This window comes from Mustelus asterias, chromosome 23 (genome assembly GCF_964213995.1).
Source record: "Mustelus asterias chromosome 23, sMusAst1.hap1.1, whole genome shotgun sequence".
Classification (NCBI taxonomy): domain Eukaryota; kingdom Metazoa; phylum Chordata; class Chondrichthyes; order Carcharhiniformes; family Triakidae; genus Mustelus; species Mustelus asterias.
Genome location: NC_135823.1, coordinates 32,226,863 through 32,252,340, shown reverse-complemented (window position 1 = coordinate 32,252,340; position 25,478 = coordinate 32,226,863). Strand labels below are relative to the sequence as shown.

General features: G+C 45.2%; 1 protein-coding gene across 2 annotated transcripts in view; it reads left to right on the top strand.

Annotated features, from left to right (window-relative positions):
- micall2a (mical-like 2a) overlaps nucleotides 1-25,478 on the top strand; it is a 92,855-nt gene that overhangs the window by 56,228 nt on the left and 11,149 nt on the right. The window contains exons 7-10 of one of the 2 annotated variants that reach the window (XM_078240201.1): nucleotides 7,904-8,003; nucleotides 20,088-20,578; nucleotides 24,293-24,390; nucleotides 24,974-25,100. In XM_078240201.1, coding sequence (XP_078096327.1) covers nucleotides 7,904-8,003; nucleotides 20,088-20,578; nucleotides 24,293-24,390; nucleotides 24,974-25,100 — 816 coding nt within the window. Of the gene's footprint in view, nucleotides 1-7,903; nucleotides 8,004-20,087; nucleotides 20,600-24,292; nucleotides 24,391-24,973; nucleotides 25,101-25,478 lie in introns of both variants that reach the window. The other variant, XM_078240200.1, reaches the window with a different exon arrangement.

The following is a 25,478-nucleotide window of genomic DNA, read 5'->3' as shown; positions in this document are numbered from 1 at the left end:
AGTAGATTCAGTCATAATTTTCCAGAGGGAATTGAGGAGGGAGAGGGGAAGGAGGGAGAAGGGAGAGGGGAGGGAGGGAGGGAGAGGGGAGGGAGGGAGAGGGGAGGGAGGGAGTGGGGAGGGAGGGAGTGGGGAAGGAGGGAGTGGGGAAGGAGGGAGTGGGGAAGGAGGGAGTGGGGAAGGAGGGAGAGGGGAGGGAGGGAGGGAGAGATGAGGGAGGGAGAGGGGAAGGAGGGAGTGGGGAGGGAGGGAATGTGCCGGCGATGTGGAAATAGAAGTCGGAAGTGGGGGTGAGATGTGTGACTCACTCGATAGCTCTTTCAGACAACAGGCACAGGCTTGATGGGCCGACTGGCCTCCTGCTGTTCTGTAAGATCCTACATAAAGGCAGCTTTACATCTCCGGCTTCTCAACCACTTGCAACTCTTGTGAATGAAACAATGTTTACAATACGTTTAATGATCAGATCATGTTTGTCTTTGCTCCACGCTTTGTTGCCTAAGCTATCGGAGAGGGTGATTGGCAGGTTCAGTCTGCTGTTGGGCATTACTGATGATCCAATGAGTGATGAGGCATTGCGGGTTGCCAGGCTGCATGTGCATTGGGTTTAAGATGAGCTGGTCTTGGTGAGGCAGGGCTGGGGCACACCTTCCTACAGGTTCCTCCCAAGCGTGTTGGGCCTTGCTCAGCCTGATTATCTAATCAAGCTCCACAGCTTTGACTCTGCCTTTGGCCTGGGGCCTAACTGATGCCATTTCTCCAGAGGGATGACTCAGGTCTCAGCAAACACTCCGCTGGCACCTTTTAACCCTTCACTGGCACATGCTTCTTCAGTGTTTCCCCCCCGTCCTTTACCTAACAAGGTCGCAAATTTGTAAACAAATGCTCGGTAAACATAACCAATGATTTAACTCCTTTCCAAAAGGGGGGCTGGTGAGGTTTTCTCCTTGGGTGGAATTTTCCGGCCTTGCTATCAGTGGGAATCATGGCGGGCAAGGGCACTAAATTTGACGTGACGGAAAAAGTTTGGCATTGGCGGGAAATTAATTTGAACTTTTGTCCTCCAGACTTTGATTGAAGGTGAAAAACAGGTCGACGTTCCCACTGCTCTGTGTCAGGAACCATATTTACATTCATGAATGCTCATTGAAAGACTAACTCATTGGAATTATGTGGCCCCTCCAATTTAATGTCCCACCAGTTGATAATTAGAATGGTCCCTTTCACAACTATATATAAACGTCACATACCTGCTGAGCTTCAGTTCACCTGCAACTAGTAGAGACACGATGGGCTGAAGGGCTTCACTCTGTGCTGTAAAACTCTATAACATGGAGGTCAAGAGAAGCTTTCATTGTCACTCTGAGATATCAGGCGCCTGTAGTACAAGCGACACCAAGACCGGGCACAGGAGGACAGAGAAGTGTGTAAGGGGGAGACAGAGGCAGGACTGAGGGGGTGGGGGGGGGGGTTGTGGAACACTGGAGGGGGGAGGGGGCAGAGGTAGGATTAGGGGGTGGTCAAGGAACAGGGAGTCTTAGTGAAAGTCTGTCCTGGTAAGATTGCCGAAGGAGGAGTCTGAGACTCTCCAGGGCTGAGGCCACGCTGTACTACCTGACATTAATTATATCGTTTGATAGGTGTGCCCAATCTGTTTCAAGAAAAGCGCCAATGGGCACAATTGAAGGGCAAATATGGCTGAGAATGGCCAAGAGAAAAAAATCCCATCCCCCCCTCCCGTCACCAGAATGTAAGTTGGCTGTGTACAGGACAGGGTTGTCAACCATCCAGAATGTCCCCGTACCCTGGAAACTGCAACCCTGGAGTATAAAATGTAGGGCCATAAAAAACAAAAAATTTCTTGGAACACTTTGAATTATTAGTTTTACTGGAGATGGGGGAGATGTTTAATTTACAATCAGGGATCACTCAGCTGGGGATGTTATGAGGAGTCTATTGGACAGGAAGGAGTTCACTGCAAAGACAAACATATGGGTGACCAGTAGTGGGCCTGTGGGGAGGGGGCAGTTAAAATACTCACCATGTTAAATATTCAGAGAATTGGCCTGGTTTTAGTTTATCATTCCATAGAATGTCTGATCTTTGTCTCATATTTTATGACACTTGGCTGCTCTTTAAATGACTTCCATAGTTGTCTGGTCGTTTGGAAACCTCTTTGTGATCCAGTAAGGTTTGTAACTTTGTAATACCTGCTCTATGCCTGACTGTAATGATTTGGATCTGAAAGATTTACCTGCAGTGACTAGCTCTTTCCTGCGGTGATATGTGTGTGTTTGTGCACACACACACACAACGCTGCCAATCTAGATAACTCCACACACTGCTGGACTTTGTAAATCACTGCAAAATGGGGAACTAGAGAAAGCTGTGCCTTCCTGCCCTGCCTCACACAACCTCCGAACATTCCAGTCCACTCTACAGCCCATGAAGTACTTTTGAAGTCACTGTTATGATGTAGGAAATGTGGTGGACAATTTGCAAGCCGCAAGCTCCCACAAACCGCAGTGTAGTTTTTTTTTATTAATTGGATGTGGGCGTTTATTGCCCATCCCTAAACACTTGCTAGACATTTAAGAGTCAACATTGCTGTGGATCTGGAGTCACATGTAAGGACAACTTCCCGAAAGGCATCCTAAAGAGAAATCAGAAATATTTTAATGATCATTAGCAGACCTGAATTGATTTTATTACTTGCTGTAGTGGGATTTGAATCCAGGTCCCCAGGGCATTGCCCTGGGTTCCTCGTGTATTGGCAATACCACTACACCACGGCACCTCCCACTAATGACCAGATAATTGATTTTAGTGATGTTACCAGTGTTAAGAGATAAACAGTGACTCAGCCTCCCCTGCACTTCTTTGAGTTCCCCTGTTATGGGATCTCTTACTGCCACCCGAGGGGCAGGCAATGCCTCTGCGACACTGCAGCATTCCCTCGGTACTGCAGTGGAATTCAGCCTAGAGTTGGTGCTCACCTTGCTGGGTTGGGACTTGAAACCACAACTTTCTCACTCAGAGCAGAGAGCTGCCAACTGAGCCAGAGCTGACACTTAAAGTGGAGTTTAATGCCCCCCTCCATGGTGAGTTTGGTGGCAGAGGGGGCATTTAAACAGGCCGGAGGGTGGCAGGTTTCCTGCCACTGCTCTTATTAAGCCTGTAGAGGGAAGGCCTGTGGATGGATTCCCTCCCCTTCCCCCACTCACCCCCACCAGCTGCCAATTAATTAGTTGCTCTTCAGTGGGCAATTAATGAGCACGTAAGGGCCTGGCACTGCTGCTGTTCACCCAGCGGTGGGCAGTGGACCTGCCGTATGAGGCCAGCGAAAGCAAATCCTTGCCTGTTTGCTTGCAGGCCTCCGAGACAGAGAGGGTGTGGGGAATCAGTCGTCCAAATGCACTTGATCGAGGGACTTGGGAAAGTGGGGACTCTTTGAGAGCCACCTTCCCTGCCCTTGCTGCCAAACCCACAACTCCCTCTTTGTTGTGACGGCCCCCCGCTTTGTCCATGATTCACCTATGGCTGCGTCCATGGTGATCCTCAGCCCTGGGTGGGTGTAGTGCCACTAGCAGCCTTCCCAGTGTCTCTGCTGATCAACGATGAGCTTCCAGCCTTCGATTGGCTGGTAAATCACAGCTGTCTTATCCCAAGGAAGGCCTGGCTCTACCCAGGTTGCCACCTAATTTGGGTGGACCTTTCCGGAAAAAAGTGACAGTGGGCAGTCATTGGTTCTCCAGCCAGCAGGTGAGACTTCACCACCTCCATTAAATACTGTTCTTTGAATGAGAGACACCTAACTCTAGGATGCAGTTGGACTCATCAGGCTATATGGATTAGGAAGGTGCTATGTTCAAACCATGGTGTCTGCCACGTTACTTAGTATCACCTAGGTGGAGTGGGATGGAAATGGTGGATAACCATGTTCCTTGGTGCTTCTAGGCTAGGGAGGGATTAAATGGCCAAGATTCCCATTCCAATCTTTATCCACTGATGCTTGCGGGAACTGGGATGTGGAAAAACTGGATTAAGACCAGATGGGAAGAGCTGTGATGAGCTCGAGTCATCAATTAATTGTCTGGCACTTAGATGTGGAGAATGGCCATTTGGGTGAGGTTCTGGAAACTCGGGGCTGCTGCTGCTTCTCTAGCTCCTCCCCAGTGGAACTGGATCCTTATCTGCTGGAACAAGATCAATGAGGTTGGGCTCTTCGAGTATGAGCTCCTTGATTGAGGTCATAGTTGCCTGCCCAATCAGGGAGCTCATACTCCAAGAGCCCAACCTCGTGGGTCTTGTTGAACTCATTACACAAACGATGGGCCAAATAAGGATAGATCCAAGTATTATCTAAATGGTGAAAAGGATCAGGGTTGGCCTGTGTTCACAGATCACTAAATACAGTGTTAGATACAAAAATAAATAGTCAAAATGACAAATGTGAGGCTAGTTTTTATAATTAAACTATGAAGGGATGGGGTTTTGTTACAAATATACAAGACACTGGTTAGACTATGTCAGGTGTATTATGTACAGTTCTGGGCACCACATTTTAAAAAGGATAAATGGGCTTTGAGAGGAGTGCAGGTTCACCAAAATGTCACATGGCCTTCAAGGATCTCATTATGGGGAGACTATCTTTCAAGGGGAGGCAGTGGTGTAGTGGTATTGTCATTGAACCAGTAATCCAGGATAATGCTCTGGGGATGTGGGTTCAAATCCCACCATGGTGGGTGGTGGAATTTAAATTCATTAAAAATCTGTCAGTGAAATAGTTGTTTAAAACAAAAGTTCACTTTGGAAGGAAATCTGTTGTCCTTACCTGGTCTGGCCTACATGTGACTCCCAACCCACAGCTCTTAACTGCCCTCTGAAATGGCCCAGCAAGTCACTCAGTTCAAGGCCAATTGGGGATGGGCAACAAATGCTGACCTTGCCAACTACACCCAAATCCCATGAAAGAATAAAGATGACTTTATGTAATTTAAATTTGTGTTTCCTGGAATTTGTTTTCTTTATGATTTTGAAAGAATTAGCAGGGTAGATAAAAAGCGACTTGCACTGGTGGAGAAGGAGACTAGAACAAAGAGTTGTCGGCTTAAAATCAGAGCCAGAAAAGTTACAAAACATTTCTTTGTGCAAAAGTGTGGAACTCTCCCACACAAAGTAATACCCGCTAACTCAATTAATAACTTTAAATCTGGGAGAGAGATTTTTTGCAAGGCAAGGAAATAAAAGAATAGGGTGCAGGGCCGGCGGATAAAGTTAAGGTACAGGTTTGAAGCCATGATTGCATTGATTGGTGGAAGGGGCTTGAGGGGCTGAGTGGCCTGCTCCTGCTGCTCTGTCCTAGAACAGGAAGAGAGGAAGTTGTATGAACATTGAGGAGGAAAGAAGTCCGTGTACAAACATTGGAGATGCTCATATTCTGGTGTTTGAGATGATGCCTGTGATGGACAGAAGGTCATGATGTGGAGATGCCGGCGTTGGACTGGGGTAAACACAGTAAGAAGTTTAACAACACCAGGTTAAAGTCCAACAGGTTTATTTGGTAACAAATGCCACAAGCTTTGGAGCGCTGCCCGTTTGTCAGGTGGAGTGGAGATCTCCACTCCACCTGACGAAGGGGCAGCGCTCCAAAAGCTAGTGGCATTTGCAACCAAATAAACCTGTTGGACTTTAACCTGGTGTTGTTAAACTTCTTACTATGGACATAAGGTCACATACTCTGATTACATGAATAAAAATAAACTGGGAAGAGTGGAAATCTGAATTAAATACAAAAAATGTTGGAAAAACTCATCGGTTAGGCAGCTTCTGTGGAGAAAGAAACAGCGTCAACGTATATGGACTTGGAAGGTTAACTCTGTCTCACTCTCTCCACAATTGCTGTCAGACCTACAGGAACTTGCTTTATTTCAACTTTTGTGTGTTGTTTTGTATTTCACAAGACACTGCCAGAAAATATTCTGGCAGCAAACAACAGGAACAATTTTCTAAAGATTGGCTTGAAGATTAATGAAAATCTACGTGGTGCAAGATTGTGGCAGCGTATATCTGATGCGTGTATGTGCAGGTACAGAGGGCCACTGGCGCAGACTAGTCTGGGAATGAGTGACTGGAAGACAATGATCCGATTTCAGATTTTGGATTGTGTTCCAAGAATCCTGGCATTGAGATTGTGAAGAGGTTGAGATTGTGATTTTGAAGTGACACCATTTTCTGAGAGTGCAGAGGGCTGGGGCCAGCGTGGACTTTGACTCACTTGAGGCTCAAAAGAAATATCCAAGCTTTTGTGGCAGAAAAAATGCGATGAGGCTGAACACACTTGCGAAGTTTTGAGGAAAGATTCGATTGTTCTCTTGAAAAGTGATGGAAGAGTTGGGGGCCTTTACTTCGTTATTTAAGGCACAAAGTGGAAGAGGAAAAGTTATTCCAACATGATTTGAAATTATACCATAAATATAATCCAAGGTGATATTATCACCTCCAAATTCCTCCTCAAAGCACTCACCATCCTGACTTGGATGTATATTGGCCATCCCATCATCGTCACTGGACCTCCCTCCCTAAGAGCACTGCAGGGAATACCTTCATTACATAGAAACATAGAAGATAGGAGTAGGAGGAGACCATTTGGCCCTTCGAGCCTGCCCCACCGTTCATTACGATCATGGCTGTTCGTCCAATTCAATAGCCTGATCCTGCTTTCTCCCTTTGATCCCATTCGCCTCAAGTGCTATATCTAGCCGCCTCTTGAATACATTACATTGACGGCAGCGTGTCAAGCAGAAAGCCCATCACCTCGCGCTGGATGAGTAACGATATTTTAATCAGAGTGTGAGCAAGGCAATTCATGTGTGTATTCCGAAAATGAAACCAATGACTGCATAAAGCCAGAATCAGCATTGTGTGGAATCTTGCTGATATGCTGCTATTATTATGAACTTTAACTGGATAACATTTTTATGGTATATATATATTTAATTTTCAATGTTGATTGCAATCTTATCTGTTTCAGTGTGCCTTTAATTTATTGATCTCACGGCCATTTGAGAGATATAATGCCTTGTGTGCAACTGTATCAAAGTTTAAACCTAAATCAAACCAAGGGCAACTGGGGATGGGCAATTAAGTGCTAACCTTCCCAGTCAAAAGTTAAAAAAAAGTAAAGTTTATTTATTAGTCACGAGTCATGCTTGCATTAGCTCTGCAATGAAGTTACTGTGAAAATCCACTAGTTGCCACACTCCGGCGCCTGTTCAGGTCAATGAATCTAACCAGCATGTCCTTCAGACTGTGGGAGGAAACCGGAGCACCCGGAGGAAACCCACGCAGACATTGGGAGAATGTGCAAGCCAGGAATTGAACCCAGCTCCCTGGTGCTGTGAGGCAGCAGTGCTAACCACTGTGCCACCGTGCCGTAGTCATATTCAAGAATGAATAAAAGAGAAGTGCAGAAACTGGTTACAGGCTAATTCAGGATTGATGCCAATACATAATTCTGCAAAGAGTGATTAATAGGTAAGAATGGTCCTTTTGGAACTGGGAGGGGGCGGGAAGCGGAGAATTCCAATTTAAGGATGAGTCATGTGGGTGTTTTGAATGCTTCATCACCGTGCAGAGGAAGTTTATGTTTCTGCAATATGGTATCTGAGAAATGGGCTAAGAAAAACTGGACCAAAACAAATTGGGAGGGGAACAACTTTGGCTGTTCTGTGGAGTGTTGAAAACTATTTTGGGATGGCAGTATGATGGGCAAATCTTGATGAAATGTTTGAGACTGCCACGTTTTTGAGTGCAGTGATTCCAAAGCAAAGTGGGTGTGTGGATAATAGTCAACCCTGTGGACCATTGGTTAAAACCATGTTATTTCTTGTTCTTCCTCCAGGGAATTTTTCCTACAGTCCGCAGATCATCACCAGGCAAGAGGCGGATGAATCTCCCTCCGACTGGAGGTCAAAATTGAAACCAGTTCAGAAGCATCACAGGTGAGTGTGCATCGCAGCCCCAAGTGATAACTGAGACTCACTGGTCCTCACAGCACTGTGGCGAGGTGTCCTCCATGTACTTCACAACCACTGTCCTGGGTGCAGCCCAAATGGGGAACCCTTTCAAACAACTGCGGTGAGAATGAAGACTGTAAAAATATCATCTAATCTCCAAGGCTTGGCTCGGGTTGAGAAACTGGACTGGACTGTGCCTGTTTTACAGATGCTTAAAGTTCCCATATGACAGATGGTGTGTTTTGTGTGTGTGTGTGTGTGTGATACGTCCTCATTCTGCACTGAAAGTGACCTGCCCACCATATTGTTTACAGGCGTGACCCGTAGGCTTCCAGCGAGTGTGCCTGAAATAGGCATTGGTGAATGCTTTGCACATTTAAATAAGCAGCCTCATATCTGCTTGAGAGCTCTTTGCAAACTTGGATTGGGAGTGGCCTTGGCTTGTTTTCCACACACGACGGTCAGTATTTTAGGCATCTGGGAACCAAGCCAAAATAAGGGCGGCACAATGGTTAGCACAGCTCACAGCACCAGGGACCCAGGTTCGATTACGGCCTCAGGTGACTTTGTGGAGTTTGTGCATTCTCCTCAAAGAACAAAGAACAAAGAACAACACAGCACAGGAACAGGCCCTTCGGCCCTCCAAGCCCGCGCCGCTCCCCGGTCCAGGATTGAATCCTGAATCCAGGATCCCCGCCCAATTTTCCAGCCTATCTACATCCTAATATCCTATCCACCGAGCTGTCCCTCACAGCTACGATGCTTTGTTCATCACAACCTATCAACTCACCCCCACCCCCCCATTCCAGACCATGTGATCTCCAGGGAGAGGCGAAAACCCAGAGTGAAAACCCCAGGGCCAATATGGGGGAAAAAAAATCTGGGAAATTCCTCTCCGACCCCCTGAGGCGATCGAAACGAGTCCAGGAGATCACACTGGCCCTGATCAGAAAATGCTTCCCAACCCTATTCATTTCCACTTCTGCTTTACGAACACCATCTGAATTCCCTGCCCCTGAGACAGGTTCCCAACTATCCGCAGTCTCGCTCTGTACTGGCACCAGCAAGATGATCATAGAATGAAGCCTTGAAACGAGAAACAAAGAACAATTAGCCCGCGCCGCTCCCTAGTCCAAACTAGACCACTCTTTTGTATCCCTCCATTCCCACTCCGTTCATATAGCTGCCTAGATAAGTCTTAAACGTTCCCAGTGTGTCCGCCTCCACCACCTTGCCCGGCAACACATTCCAGGCCCCCACGACCCTCTGTGTAAAATATGTCCTTCTGATATCTGTGTTAAACCTCCCCCCCTTCACCTTGAACCTATGACCCCTTGTGAACGTCACCACCGACCCGGGGAAAAGCTTCCCACCGTTCACCCTATCTATGCCTTTCATAATTTTATACACCTCTATTAAGTCTCCCCTCATCCTCTGTCTTTCCAAGGAGAACAACCCCAGTTTCCCCAATCTCTCCTCATAACCAAGCCCCTCCATACCAGGCAACATCCTGGTAAACCTCCTCTGTACTCTCTCCAAAGCCTCCACATCCTTCTGGTAGTGTGGCGACCAGAACTGGACGCAGTATTCCAAATGCGGCCGAACCAACGTTCTATACATCTGCAACATCAGACCCCAACTTTTATACTCTATGCCCCGTCCTATAAAGGCAAGCATGCCATATGCCTTCTTCACCACCTTCTCCACCTGTGACGTCACCTTCAAAGATCTGTGGACTTGCACACCCAGGTCCCTCTGCGTCTCTAAACCCTTTATGGTTCTTCCATTTATCGTGTAGCTCCTCCCTACATTATTCCCACCAAAATGCATCACTTCGCATTTATCAGGATTGAACTCCATCTGCCATTTCTTTGCCCAAATTTCCAGCCTATCTATATCCTTCTGTAGCCTCTGACAATGTTCCTCACTATCCTCGTGTCTGCTTGGGTTCCCTCCGGGTCCTCCGGTTTCCTCCCACAGTCCAAAGATGTGCAGGTTAGGTGGATTGGCCATGCTAAATTAGTGTCCAAGATGTGTAGGTTAGCAGCATTAGCCATAGTTAATGTGCAGGTTTATGGATATAGGGCGGAGTGAAGGTCCTAGATAAGGTGTTCTTTCAGAGAGTCGGTGCAGACTTGACGGGCTGAATGGCCTCCTTCTGCACAGTAGGGTTTCTGTGATAATCAGCTTTTAAAGGGTCCACTGGAAGCACTAATTAACAATATTGTGGAACCAAGAGAAGAGCTTCTTCTTCACAATAAAATTAGCTTCAAAAAATAACATTGCATAAGTGTATAAACCTCTATAAAGTGCCTTGGGATGGTTATGTTCTGAAGGTGCTATTTAATGCAAACTTGATATGCTGTAGGGGCTCTTTTTCTCTAAGAAAGGGAAGGTTGGGATAAAAGTCTTTAAGATCATGAAGGAGTTTTATAAAAATGTTTCCATTTGTGAGCAAACCCAAGAGTTGTAAATATAAGATAGTCCCAAATAAATTGAATATGGAATTCAGGGGAAACCTCCTCACCCAGAGAATGGTTAAAATGTGGAGTTCACTACCACGTGGAGTAGATGAGACAAATAACATAAATGTATTTAAGTGGAAGCTAGATGAGGAAGGACATGATGGAGAAAGGAACAGAAGCTTGTGCTGGTCGAGTTCAATGTTTTCTCACCGGGCTTGGCTGCAATGTCTCTGCAATTGAATGGTTTGCAGACATTTACCATCTCGGCTTACACCATAAGACTGGCTGCTTGGGTGAGACATTAGAGGCTCAACAAAGCTATTTTAAAGCAACATGAATTTTCCTTGTTAAGGAGGGAAGATGATGAAAGCAAATGTTTCTGATGCAAGAGCAATGTCCCATCCAGTCACTCTATAATTGCTCCTTCTAAGTTCTTGCTGCCTCCCTTTGGTCTGAAGTGGAAATACAGTTATAAGGTTTGCGAATGTTTGATTGGTCCAGTAATGCCTCTATTTTGACATTTTCATCTTTGTTTGCAGATCCCTCCATAGTCTCCCCCCCCTCTATACCTGTAACCACCTCCAGCCCTGCGAGATATCTGCACTCCTCCAACTTTGGCCTCATGTCTTTTCCCCATTTCATTCCAACAATTGTGTCTGTGCCTTCAGTCTGAAACTCTGGAAATTTCTCATGAAGCCTCTGTATATCTTGCCGCCTTCAGGATGTTCTGCAATACCTATTAAGGGTGGCACGGTGGCGCATTGGTTAGCACTGCTGCGTCACAGCTCTAGGGACCTGGGTTCGATTCCCGGTTTGGGTCACTGTCTGTCTGGAGTTTGCACGTTCTCCCCATGTCTGCGTGGGTTTCCTCCGGGTGCTCTGGTTTCCTCCCACACTTCAAAGATGTGCGGGTTAGGTGGATTGGCCATGCTAAATTACCACTTAGCGTCAAGGGGACTAGCAGGGTGAATATGTGGGGTTATGGGGATAGGGCCTGGGTGGGGTTGTGGTCGGTGCAGACTTGACGGGTCGAATGGCCTCGTTCTGCACGGTAGGGATTCTATGATTCCTCATCTGTCTACATAACCACCTTATTGAGCTCACATTTTGCTTTACAATGTGTTCTTGTAAAGCACCTCGGGATATTTTGTTACATTTAACACTGTTGCAGAAAGCAAGTTATTTTTCTTATTTAGCCTTGTTGTGCAATTGAACTGCTGCAGATGATGGTCAGCCAGGTCACAGATACCGCTCAGTGGAGAATAGCCCAAGGGCTGCCTGGGGGGCTGTTGGTAAAATCTGAATGTTGATCATTCTGGTTTCCTCATGCCCACTGGGGTGAATCTGGACTTTGTGTGAGAATGTACAATGGGTAATAGTGAGTCTGCACCCCTTGATTTCAATGGAAATAATGGTGGGGAGAGATATGAAGCTTCTAATGTTCCTCTTATCATGAGAGTAGAATGCAGGAAAATGGGATTAGAAAGGGCACCTGGGTGTCTTTGTGTTGGCATGGACAAGACGGGCCGAATAGCCCCTTCTGTGCTGTATCATTTCTATGGTTCTAATGGGTTATTGCAGGTAGGCGAGTAAGGGTGTTTTCCAATCATAGCAGCTGGCTCTTGGGGGCTGGATCACTGTGCTGTGACCTAATTAGGATTGGATTTATCTTGTCAACCAGGGCATTCTAGAAAAGTTACAACCCAATCTTTACTGCTTGGGAAAGGAATCTATTACCCCACAGGTATGTAACCCCTTAAATCAGACAGGGATCTGGACCCACCCAGAATCATCAAAACCAATACTTTCTATTGAACTTTTTATCTCTGTATCCTACTAACTCCAATCTTGTTGGTCAACTTGACCTTAGTTAGTAGTAATCTCACTTCTGAATCATGGAATCACAGGAGGAGGAGGCCATTTGGCCCATCATGCCTGTGCCAGCTCTTTGAAATAGTTCCACAACTTTGCTCTTCCACCATTGCCCTGCAATCTTTCCTTTTCTTTAACCTTTCATGGGATGTGGGTGTTGCTGACAAGGCCAGTATTTTTTACTCATCCTTAATTTTTAATTTTTTAAATTCTATCCCTAAAGTTACAAAGCCAGTGCTCAGAATGGACCGGGCAAACCCAAATCCATTCCTTGCTTGCTCCAAAAACCGAATTCAAAATCCAACTGGATCCAATTCATGGTCCCCGCAAGGGAGACAAACAAGATCCAAGCTGACAAGATGAGGCATTGCACCCCATCTTAGGCTTGATCAGATTCATGATCTTAGCCAAAAGGCTGACAAGCGCACCCTAGTTGCCCTTGAACTGAGTAGTTTGATAGGCCCTTTCGGAGAGCAGTTAAGAACTAACCACATTGCTGTGGCTCTGGAGTCACATGTAGGCCAGACCAGGTAAGGACGGCAGTTTTCCTTCCCTAAAGAACATTAGTGAACCACATGGGCTTTTACATTAATCGATGATAGTTGTCATGGTCACCATTACTGAGACTAGCTTTATATTCCAGATTTATTAATTAAATTTAATTTCCTCCAGCTGGTGTGGTGGGATTTGAACCCATATCCTCCAGAGCATTGGCCTGGACCTCTGGATTAGCACTATGCCACCATCTTCCGTTTGTGGTCATATATCCAAGTACATGGATTCAGCAGCATGTGGGTTCAATGCCTGTTCTAGCAAATCCTTAGGTTGACATTTCACTGCAGTACTGAGAAAGTGCTGCACTGTTGGAGCTGTCACCTTTTGGCTGAGACGCTAAACCTGGAGCTCAGGTGGATGTTCTATAATTCGATCCAACACATACAATCCAACACAACATTTCACCCCCAGCCTACATCACTATCAGTTTTCACCTCGATGTGGATTACAGTTGTGTGTGACAATATTGTTTGGCTGGACTGTCCCACAGAAGAACTTCAAACGTTTTTACAGAAATGTTTCATAAAATCATAGAAGCCCTACAGTGCAGAAGAGGCCATTCAGCCCTTCAAGTCTGCACCGACTCTCTGACAGAGTAATTTTTTTTAACCCAGACCCACTCCCCGCCCTATCGTCATAACCCCACACATTTCCCATGGCTAATCCATCTAATCTACACATCTTGGGACATACAGGGCAATTTAGCATGGCCAATCCACCTAACCTGCACATCTTTGGACTGTGGGAGGAAACTGCAGCACCCGGAGGAAACCCATGCAGACATGGGGAGAATGTGCAAACTCCACACAGTCACCCGAGGCTGGTATTGAACCCGGGTCCCTGGCGTTGTGACGCAATAGTACTAACCACTGTGCCACTGTGCCAACCCAGGCAGAATTCCCATTAAATTCAATTGGTGAAGAACTTATTTCTGATTTAATTCTGAAGGAAATCTCTCAGGCCTGAATCCTGATAGCCTTGCCTTTTGCAATGTTTTTAAAATTTCCTATGTGGTGTTAGGAAGACTGCCTTTATTTTTAAATCTCACTCTCCAATCAGTTCGTCAGGAGATAGATTGTCCTGAGTGGTTTGAGTTTCATCATTTCCCTTTGAAGTCTCATTTTATATATATATATAAAAAATTATATATATGTAAGTATATTTATTTATACCATGTCACTTTTCCTTCACTGTCGCTGGATCAAAATCCTGGAGCTCCCTCCCTAACAGCACTGTGGGTGTACCTACACCCCAGGGACTGCAACGATTCAAGAAGGCAACTCACCACCACCTTCTCATGGGCAATTAGGGATGGGCAATAAATGCTGGACAGCCAGCGACCCCTACATCCCATGAATGAATTTTCAAAAAAACCTGAATGATTCCTTCCCCCCTTTTTCACTTCATTTCAGTCTCCCTCTCATAATTGTGTTGGAGCAAAGTGACTTTGGGTTTGATGTTGATATGAAAGTGGCAGCAAACATCGAGAATTGTTGAGCTCTGAGCTTTGGGAATCCCTTTTAGGAGCCACTTTGTACTGGCTTCAGTTGACTTCCACACTGTTGAGAGCATTATGAGGCTTTGTGGATTTAATATTCAGAAACAAATTTAAAGATGGCATTTTATGACCAGTTTTAGAAACTCAATAGATTAATATGTGTCATGGGCGACAATTTGAACTTTACCATTTATTAGTTTCAGAAATTAAAGTCATCATTAAAGGCATTAACCACATTGTTATCATTCTGTTATATTGTACAGTCATTCCTTTACCATTTATTAGATCCAGAAATTAACAGTGACTACCGTATAACGGAATAATAACAATGCCGTTAATGTCTTTAATGATGGCTTTAATTCCTGCAGCTAAAAACTGGTAACAGTGTAATTATGTGGCACAAATGATGTTGTAAATGTGTTTCATGTTGAATAAATCTAATAAAAATAAAGACGCCTGAACCCCCCTGATCTCAGAGGCAGAATTAGATTGTTAATGTGAGACTGACGGCAGCCTTCCATCTCGAAAGATGATGGTCTTCGATGTGAGATGGCCTGGGCTTAGTGGGTGCCAGTCTATAAGGTGAGGTGGGCAATTACTCAGGGAGGAAGAATTCAATTCAAGGTTCAATGAAGAGTGCAGGAGGACATACCAGGAGCAGCAGCAGGCACACCTACAATTGAGGTGTCAAGCTGGTGAGGCCACAACACAGGATGAATTGCATGCCAAACAGCGGAAGCATCATGTGATATTCAGAAATGAGCGATCCCACAGTCAACAGATCAGATCCAAGCTCTGCAATCCTGCTACACCCAGTTGTGAATGTTAGAGGACAGTTAAACAACTGACTGGAGGAGGCAGCTCCACAAACATCCCCAACTGCAATGGTGCAACAGTCCAGCACATCAGCGCAAAAGATAAGGCAGAAGCATTTGTAACTATCTTCAGTCAGAGATGGTGAGTAGATGATCCATCTCGGCCTCCTCTGGAGTCCCCAGCATCCAGATGCCAGTCTTCAGCCAATTCGATTCACTTCAGGTGAAACAGTTGGAGGCACTGGATACTGTAAAGGCAATGGGCCCTGACAACATTCCGGCAATACTACTGAAGATTTGTGTGCCAAAACTAGGCGCGCCCCTAGTCAAGCTGTTTCAGTACAGTTACATGTAGGACATCTCCCTGTTAGGCATGAGGGACCTGCAGAGCCACGTCGGGATCAATGGCACCCTTCATCATTGGAAATGCCACTAACCAGACAAAGCCATGTGTTCAGTCCTCTTGTTTCTGTCTGCTAAGTGAAAGGATCATGAATCCCAGCAGACTGGATCTCTGTCAGCTTCCTGATATGGTGATTTATAGTGAACTGTGACATGGTAACAATGTCACCTGCTCTCACCTGGAAGTATTTGCTGGCATAGAAATGAAGGCCCATGGTGGTGTTCATGGCCTGTGGCAGCACTGTCCTGGCCCTGCTCTGCCGCTATTCATTAGGTTGTTGGAGGTGACACACTTCAGTAACCGTCCCCTTTGTGAATTATGGCCACTTCAGATGCTGTTTCTGGCCTCTTGAATACCTGTGGTGGGTAGGACCTTGTACTGAGAGCCCCCCTCCTCCTTGCTCTGTACACAGCTTTCCCTCGGTGCTGCTATGCTCTGTGTCACTGTTATGTTGCACCCAAGAGCTGCAACTATAGCTCCATTAGTGATAGCGGGCGTTATCCTGACAGGCCTTCCGAGTCTTCTGACCTCCTTATAAAAGTCAGGCAATGCTCCATTATGAATCCCAAAATGTTTCCAAATTCCTCCAATATCAGTCACCAGAGCACTTTCACTCTCTGTGCAGTACATAAATAAAACCAAAACACCTCATTGGAAGTCGCATCATGCTCCCTATAGAGAGTGTTAGTTTGGGGAGGAGGATCCTCTCATGCCGCTGAGCCCTTCTTTAACTGGCTCTGATGAAGAGAGGGCAGTAACAGGGCATGCTGAGCCCAAAATGGCAGCTGGCATTTGCCAAGTCCTCTGTCCTTGTTCGTGGCTGGGATTCTCCGGTGCCGCCGATGGAGTTTTGGCTGGAATGCCACATTCTCAGTTCTCATTTGCAGCGGAGCGGGCAAGGATGAGATCGGAGAACCCTGCCCTGTTTCACATCATAATCCCTCTACACTGCCAGCTGCTGGTGCATGCATTGCATGCCCATTTCAGACTGCACCGAGCTTCAGGTGCCTGTAACAACTGGAACGTTTTCGGCTCCTGTAGTACTGACATCACTGAAGCTGCAGCCCCTCTGACCTTCCACCTCTCTCCTGGCCCCAGAGGGGGAGCATGTCACTTTAACCCTTCGCGATATGGTGTACCTCACAAAGAGTGGAATGTCCTTTAGAGATAGGTATAAGATTATAATACACTTTCAATAAAAAGAAATTGATCAATGTGAATCGTATATTTGAATTTCTTTGTTGTGCTCCCTGTAAAAGAAAAGTGAGAAGTGGCGGGGAGGCCATGGGCCGGGGGACCGGGGGGGATGGGGTGGTTGGTGATGGGGATTGGTTTCTGTTGATGACACCGGGGCAACCCAGTATAATCCTTGTTAAATGTTTTGATGAAGACATGCTCCCAAAGAGTGCAATTTGAATCCAACCTTTAGGGAATGAATGAGAAGCTATCATCTCAATCAGTAGATGGATTAGTTTTCTGTTATAACATTGGCAAAGTATACCTGACAGCCATGTACCTGATTTATCTCCTGCATTTGTGGTGTTTAATGCTTTAATCTTCCCTTTACTTTAACACTAAGCCATTGAGTCTGGTCCTTAGAAAAGGTTGATGCCTCACTGTTCTCCTGACAGCAGTCAGATTATACCAGCCACTGAAGGAGCTTGCTCGCTCGGTTACAATTTCCAGCTTGAAATCTGGAAGGTATCCAGAGTTATTTTAATCCCAGACATACATATATTGTATCACACAGCATAGAAGTAGGCCATTCAGCCCTTTATGTCTGTGATAGCTCTTTGAAAGAGCAATACAATTCGTCTCACTCCCATGCCCTTTCCCTTGCAATCTTTTCCTCTTCATTTCCATTTTGAAGGTTACCATTGAAATAGCTTCTACCACCCATCCAGGCAGTGCATTCCAGACTGGATGCATAACTCGATGCATAAAAAGCATGTACATGTGAAAGACAGAGAAAGACTCGCTGGCGAGCCTGTCCAGAGAGATGGCTGTACACCCACCTGACTATGTAAATAACTGACTCAATAGTTGGAACGCACAAGTTGCTCTGGCTCACTGATATAATTACTGACCACCCACAATCCACAGAATGGAGGAGAGTTCCACAGCTCAAAGAAACCCACAGTCCATTGGAAGCAAACATAATCATGTCTAACAGAGCATTGCTGCATTTTGCTAAACAATTCATATGAACATATTAAGGATGGAGAGTAAAGGTTGTTTGATTGACAGTCATTATTAATCTAACTGGGTCAGTTTTGTTTTGGCATTGCCAGCACTGACCTGGATTCAATCTCTAGAGTAAGGCTCCAACCCTCAATATTCAGGCAAAAGTGAGCCACGTGTTCTCACCAATTTGGACAGGACCCAAATGGATTGCTGCAACTGGATGATTCCTATATCTGAAGGGATGGTTGAGTAGCACAGATAATGTCAAACGCTAGGGCATTCCACATCCCAGGGGGGAAGCTTGAAATACCTGCTTTCAACTGTATTTTGCAATTTGGTATAATGTGAGGAAAAATGTGAAGACCATTCTCCAGACATTTTTTGTGATGATTTTAATCAAAATAAGTGTTTATTAAACAATAAAATACACAAGACAGCCAACTAAAAAATACACTTAACTACTTTAATCCCTATACACAGTATCTTTAAATTTACCCAGTGCTAAGTCCCTCTATATTCCTAACCTCAGAGCTAAACCTCCCCAAACAACATCCCATAGGTTTTAAAACTATAAGCAAAATCCAGCAATAGTTACCACACCAGGCACTTGTATCTGTCAGGGTAGCTTAGGATAGAGACAATGGGCTTCTCAAACAGGCTTTCTCTGGGCACAGCTTGTTGGGAGTGAACGCAGCTTCTTGCTGTGGGCTGCAGTGTCACAAACAGCACAGTATTGCTCGGCTAACCAGCATATCAAAATCTGAGTTCCACCAACCCAGTCAACTACAATTTCCATGTTAAAATAACTTGTTTTCCTTTAAACATACTAGAACCGATTCCCAATCGCTGGATTCTGTTTTCCCCCCACTTTTAAAAGATTTTCTGGCACATCTTCTAAATTGGTGGTTTAACCTCCAATCATTCACTTAATGCTGTTGGGTAACTTGTCCATATTGAAATGGAATGATTCTGTGTAAAGTACAGTTTCAGTTTGAGCAGTGAACACTGATGCACTGTTTGAATTCCAATCCAAACTATGGCTCAAATTACTGCTTCAGTTACATCAGAAAGGAAAGTTCGGCCACCTTCTTCTCAGCATACATTTTTGTCCGAGTAGATTTCTTAGAATCTTAGAAATCTTAGAATCTTAGAAACCCTACAGTACAGAAAGAGGCCATTTGGCCCATCGAGTCTGCACCGACCACAATCCCACTCAGGCCCTACCCCCATATCCCTACATATTTACCCACTAATCCCTCTAACCTACGCATCCCAGGACACTAAGGGCAATTTTAGCATGGCCAATCAACCTAACCCGCACATCTTTGGACTGTGGGAGGAAACCGGAGCACCCGGAGGAAACCCCCGCAGACACGGGGAGAATGTGCAAACTCCACACAGACATTTTGCTAAGCCAGGTCTCTGAACATTCTTGCTGACCCTTTAAGATCAACCTAGAGTCTCCATGAATTGAGGATTAATCTCCTTGAAACTGAATAAGTCATAAAAATGTGTTTTTTTAAAGAATACTAATTATAGAAATATTAGAGACTGGGGAAAGAAGCTATTTTACTGACAGTCACATTTAATCCAAATGAGGAAGACCGAGTCTGATTGTGTGGGAAGGCAATGGCGCCTTTGGGATGAACCAATGGTGGATGTGTGGGGGTGGGATGGTTCGAGCAGAAGGTCATGTGATGAAAGCTCCAGGAGGACACCAACAAGAGTTGGCAACATCTGTTTCCCAAGGCATTCATGCACCCAGGACACCAATACCTGCTCCATTATAATAAGAGTCACCGCTCCTGGACTTTCTGTGAGAAAATGGTCTAAATAATCAATACCAGGTAAATTTCTGAGGTCATTTTGAAGGTTATTGTAGTTGCTTGTAAATGACTAGCTCCAGGCCAGAAGAACACAGCGTCACAGGCTGATTTTGCTTTTGTTCAGCTTATGTGGAATTCAGGTAGTGGAAACCTGGAATTCTCTTCCCCAGAAGAGAGGGGTCATATGATAAATTTCAAAGTGAGAGGGATGAATTTTTCTAAGGCAAGGCCACTAAGGGTTATGGAACCAGATTAAGATGCAGGTCAGCCATAGTCTGATCGAATGGTGAAGCTGGTTTGAGGGGCTGGATGGCTTCCCCTGCCCCAATATTCCTGTAGCAAAATGCTACACTTTGAGGTATGATGTCTGCAGTGTGCGCTAGGTGTATGTGAGATATTTAGCATGAACATAACAACCTAAAATTGAAAATTGAATATTTTCTGTTTTCAGTTTTGGATCCTCGGATGTCAAACCAGTACTCAGTTCATCCATTAATGTGGACATTACAAAACCAGGTGTATCCGGCAACACAGCAAACACTCCTACACCCAAGACAGCTGGAGGCAGCAATTGGACCTCAAGTGCAACCAAATGGAGCACCAGCACAGGCAGCGGGAAACATGTAGAGATTACTTTCTCTCTCCAAAATCCAGGTAGTGCAACAACTTCCACATCCCTTGCCTCCCCTGCAAAAGAGGTATCCGGTACAGAGGCCAAACCCTTCCACTCCACACAGCAGAAGAAAGTGCTCAAGCCAGATGCGGAACTGCTGGCGGGAGTCAAGAATGGCTTGCAACCTCCAAGTCCAATGGACCAGAACCCTGACAGAATGTCTCCCTTTGCAAAGGAGAAGAGGATCCCTCAAGCTCCTGGGAGCAGCCCTCACCCTGCTTTAGACAGGATCACCGAGGAGTTGCCAGGGAGGCCGAGCTGGGTGCAAGGCAAGTTAAGCACCGTGACAGGTCAGTATGTTCCTGCAAACAGAATTCTGCTGCCAGCAACCCCACCTTAGTTAATTCTCTCTGCTTTCTCACAGTGATAAGGTACATTTCATTACGCAATGAGTACAAATTATAACAGAAAGTCAATTTGATAATGGAGCTAATCTGCACAGGAAAATTGCAATATTTTGGTAATATTTCTTAAAGCAAAATGCCTACACCTTTGATCTTCAACAAGAGAATCATTGGGGAAGCTATTTATTAACAAATCTAATTTTCATACTTGAATTCCTCTTTTAATGAATGCAGTTCAGATTTTGCAGGGTATGCCTAGTGTTTATTTTGTAATTAAGCAATGATAATTAGGCTACGTATTTAACTCACAGCAATGCAATGTCACAGGATTAGAGGAAAAATTAGTGGACCTGATTGCATTTGCATTGTTACTCTTGTTGAATGAAGATCAAGTCAATTACTGAGGAAACCTCAGAACCAGTAAAAAGGATCAGGCAACAACAACACTGCATTTACAGAGCACTTTAATGCTGTAAAACGTCTCAAGGCATTTCAGAGGTGCAGTTGTCAAACAAAATTTGACAGCAAGCCACAAGAGGAGGTACTGGAACAAATGAGGAAGCACTTAAGGAGTTGCTTGCAGGAGGAAAGAAAGCAGACTGTTTTCCGGATGCAATTCCAGATGTTAGGGCCCAGGAGGTTGAAGGCATGGCCGCCAATGGTGGGTGATTAAAATTAGGGAGATGCATAAAGCCGTACTTGGAGGGGACGTAGAAACCTTGGAAGATTGAAAGACTAGACGAGATGACAGAAATAGAGAGGGGGTGAAGCCAAAGAGGGATTTGGAAGAAAGAATGATATTTTAAAGGTTTGTCAACCCATGCTGCGCCATTCTTGCAGGGTTCATAGGAACAGGGAGAGGCAATTCAGCCAGTCAGTTATCACTTTGCAATTAATTAAATCTGTATCTTTTCTGTATCACCAACCTTGGCTCCAATATCTCAATGTATCCTTGCTAAGTTTGAGGTGAGATTGCTTGCCTTTAACATCAAGGCAGCATTTGACCAAGTGCGGCATTAAGGAACCTTAGAAAAATTGAACTCAATGAGCATCAGGAGGAAAGTTCTCCACTGGTTGGATTCATACCTAGCAAAGGAAGATGATTGTAGCTGATGGAATGGTGGAATGGTTACATCACAGAAGGTGACAATTCGTTCATGTCCGTGCTGGTTTACTGTGAGAACGTCTCGGCAAATTCCATTTCACCGCCTTTTCCCCACTGCCCTGCACTTCTTTTCTCTTCATATAATTATCCAATCCTGTTTTGAAAGCATTGGTTGAATCTGCCATCACTACACTCTTAGGCAGTTATAGTCCAGATCTTAAACACTTGCTGCGTAAAAATAAATCCTTTATCTCATATATCAGCTCAGTTCTGGAACATCACTACAGGAGTATTGGAAGTGTTGGCTGGCTTAAAAGTGGACAAATCTCCAGGTCTGGATGAATTGTATCCCAGGCCACTATGGGAGGCAAGCGAGGAGATTGCAGGGGCTCTGAGCCAAATTTTTAATTCCTCTCTGGCCACAGGGGAGATGCCAGCGAGCTGAAGAACAGCTAATGTGGTTCCGCTATTTAAGAAGGGTTGTAGAGTTAAACCAGTGAGTCTCACGTCAGTGGTAGGGAAACTATTGGAGAAGATTCTGAAGGAGAGAATCTATCTCCAATTGGAGAGGCAAGGTTTGATCAGGGTTAGTCAGCATGACTTTGTCAGAAGAAGGTCATGCTTAACAAATTTGATTGAAATTTTTGAGGAGGTGACCAGGTGTGTGGATGAGGGTAGTGCAGTTGATGTAGTCGATATGGATTTCAGCAAAGCATGACAAGGTCCCACATGGGAGACTTAATAAAGAAGGCAAATGCACCTGGGATACAAGGTAATTTGAGGAGGTTGATTCAAAATTGGTTCAGTTGCAGGAAACAGAGGGTGATAACAGAAGGCTGTTTTAGTGACTGGAAGCCAATGTCTGGTTGCATACCACAGGGATCTGAGCTGGGTCCCCTCTTATTTGTCATTTATATAAATGACATAGATGACTGTGGGGTGTAGGATCAGTCACGAGGGGACATAGGTTCATGGTGAGGGGCAGGAGGTTTAGGGGGGATGTGAGGAAAAACATTTTTACTCAGAGGGTGGAGACGGTCTGGAATGTGCTGCCTGGAAGGGTAGTAGAAGCGGGTTGCCTCACATCCTTTAATAAGTACCTGGATGAGCACTTGGCACGTCATGACATTCAAGGATATGGGCCAAGTGCTGGTAGATGTGATTAGGTGGGTAGGTCAGCTATTTCTTGGTGCAGACTCAATGGGCCGAAGGGCCTCTTCTGCCCTGTGTGTTTCTGTGTCTTCCTCAGGGTAGTGTGCTAGGCCCAACCATCTTCATCTGCTTAATCATTGACCATCCTTCCATGACCTTCTTGGCTGCCACCGCCACTCCCCCAATCATTATCCTGGGAGTTACCATTAACTTGACGAGCCGTATAAATACTGTGGCTCCAGGATCAGGTCAGAGGCTCGGAATCTCACCTCCTGACTCCCCAAAACCTATCCACCAACTACAGGTTACAAATTAGGAATGTGACAGAATACTTTCCACTTGCTTGGATCAATGCAGCTCCAACAGCACTCAAGAACCTTAACATCATCCAGAACAAAGCAACCTGTTAGATTGGCATCCGTTCTCTACCTTCAACATTCACTCCCTCCACCCCCAACGCAGAGTATGTACCATTTGCAAGATGCACCGCATCAATTCATCAAGGCTCTTTCAACAGCACATCCCAAACCCGTAACCCCCATCACCTAGAAGGACAAGGGCATCAGATGCATGGGAATACCAGCACCAGCAAGTTCCTCTCCAAGTCACACACCATCATGACCTGGAATTATATCGCCATTCCTTCATTGTCACTGGCACAACATCCCGGAACACCCTCACCTGTAGTATTATAGATGTACCTGCACCATGTGGACTGCAGCAGCTCAAGCAGGTGGTTCGCCATTACATCCGAAAGATAATTAAGGATGGGAAATAAATACTGGCATTGTCAGCAATGCCCACATCCCAAGAACAAATTAAAAATAAAAGCAAATGTACATCAATCTTGGTTTTGAAATTATCAATTGACTCTAGTTCCAACTCTTGGGGAGAAGAATATTGAGATTTGCACTCCCCTTAAACTGAAGAATTAATTCCTGACTTAATCCCTGAATGTTCTAGCTCTGATATAAAGTTATGTGCATTTGGCTCTGGATTCCCTTTGCAGAGGAAAGTATTTCTCTATCTACCCTATCAATTTCTTCAGTCATCTTAAACATCTCATTTAGATCACCTCAATTGTCTATACTCAAGAGCTTCCTCATGCAACCTGCCTTCAGAATCACACCCTCAGTATCATCCTGGTGAGTCTGTGCTGCACCCACTCCAAGTTCAGTGTATCCTCCCTGAGGCACTGTGCCCAGACTGAAAGCAATACTCCAGAAATGGGCTCTAGCTGGAGCTTTCTATAACAGCAACACGATCACCATCAATCTGTATTTCAACACCCCAGGGGATTTGCATGATGTGATTGGATAGTTATTTGATGGGACATTTTCTGATTACAAAAGTTGTAATCTGTTGTTACGTTATTTTTACAGCAAAAACGGCAAGAGCAAAGTTCTTTGAAGATGATCTTGATCCAGGGGATTCCAAGCAAAGCCAAGGTCACCGTGACACTACAACTCCCTCTGAGAAGGTGAGAGTGAGTGAACAGGGAGGAGGAAAAGTCAGACGCCACTAACCTGAATAATATAGAAGAATGAAGTGAAAGGCATACTGGTGTGTGTGTGTGTGTGTGTGTGCGTGTGTGTGTGTGTGACTGTTTGCGTGTGTGTGCGTGTCTGTTTGTATGTGTGAGTGTGTGTCTGTTTGTGTGTCTGTGTGTGTGTGAGTGTTTGAGTGTGTGTGTCGGTTTGTATGTGTGTGTGTGTATGTGAGTGTTTGAGTGTGTGTGTCGGTTTGTGTGTGTGTGTGTTTGGTCAGTGCCATGTGCTCCCATTGCTTGGTCAGCTTTAACGCAGCCTTTGTGTAGTGTGTGTATTCACAGGTTGGATAACATCATTATGCTGTGTTCTTACCAAACCCCCACTGAGGTAGCTTCAGGGAGACTGTGTGAGGTCTTTATTTTTTGAGCTGGACCTGAGAGTGAGTTGGGTGGGAAACGGTGGTCCTGCTGGGAGATAGTTTGCTGCAATGTTTTTCATTCGCTGACCTTGCTCTGATTCACACTGAAGAGAGAAACAGGCCATTTCATTTAAACCCTACATTTCATGTTGCAGACCACCTCCAGTAAGCGAATATCAGAGGAAGACATTCAGAGAGAATTGCGAGATATTGGGAAGCAGCTGGACACACTGGAACAGAAAGGAGTGGACCTGGAACCACAGCTCCGGAGTTGCGAGGGAGGTGTGTTGGTTGGGAGGGGAGAGGGTGGGGGGGGGGGGGGGGAGCTGGGCTCTCACCTTTGACCAAGATTGGAAACTGAGATTGATTAGATTTGGTTGTGGAAGATAATTAAGGGTTAAAAGTTAGATCAACAGTGATCAAGTTGAATGAGGCATTAAATGAATACGTTGTATCTGTCTTCACTGGGGAAGGCACAAAAAATATTCTGGAAATAATGGGGAATCGAAGGTCTGGTGGAAATGAAGAACTTAAGGAAATTATCATGAGTAGAAGTCTTATTGTAACTGTGTAGGGCTTTGTTGAGAACACACGTAGACTCTTGTGTACAGTTGTAGTCTCCTGACCTAAGGAAGGATATACTAGTCTGGAAAATTCACC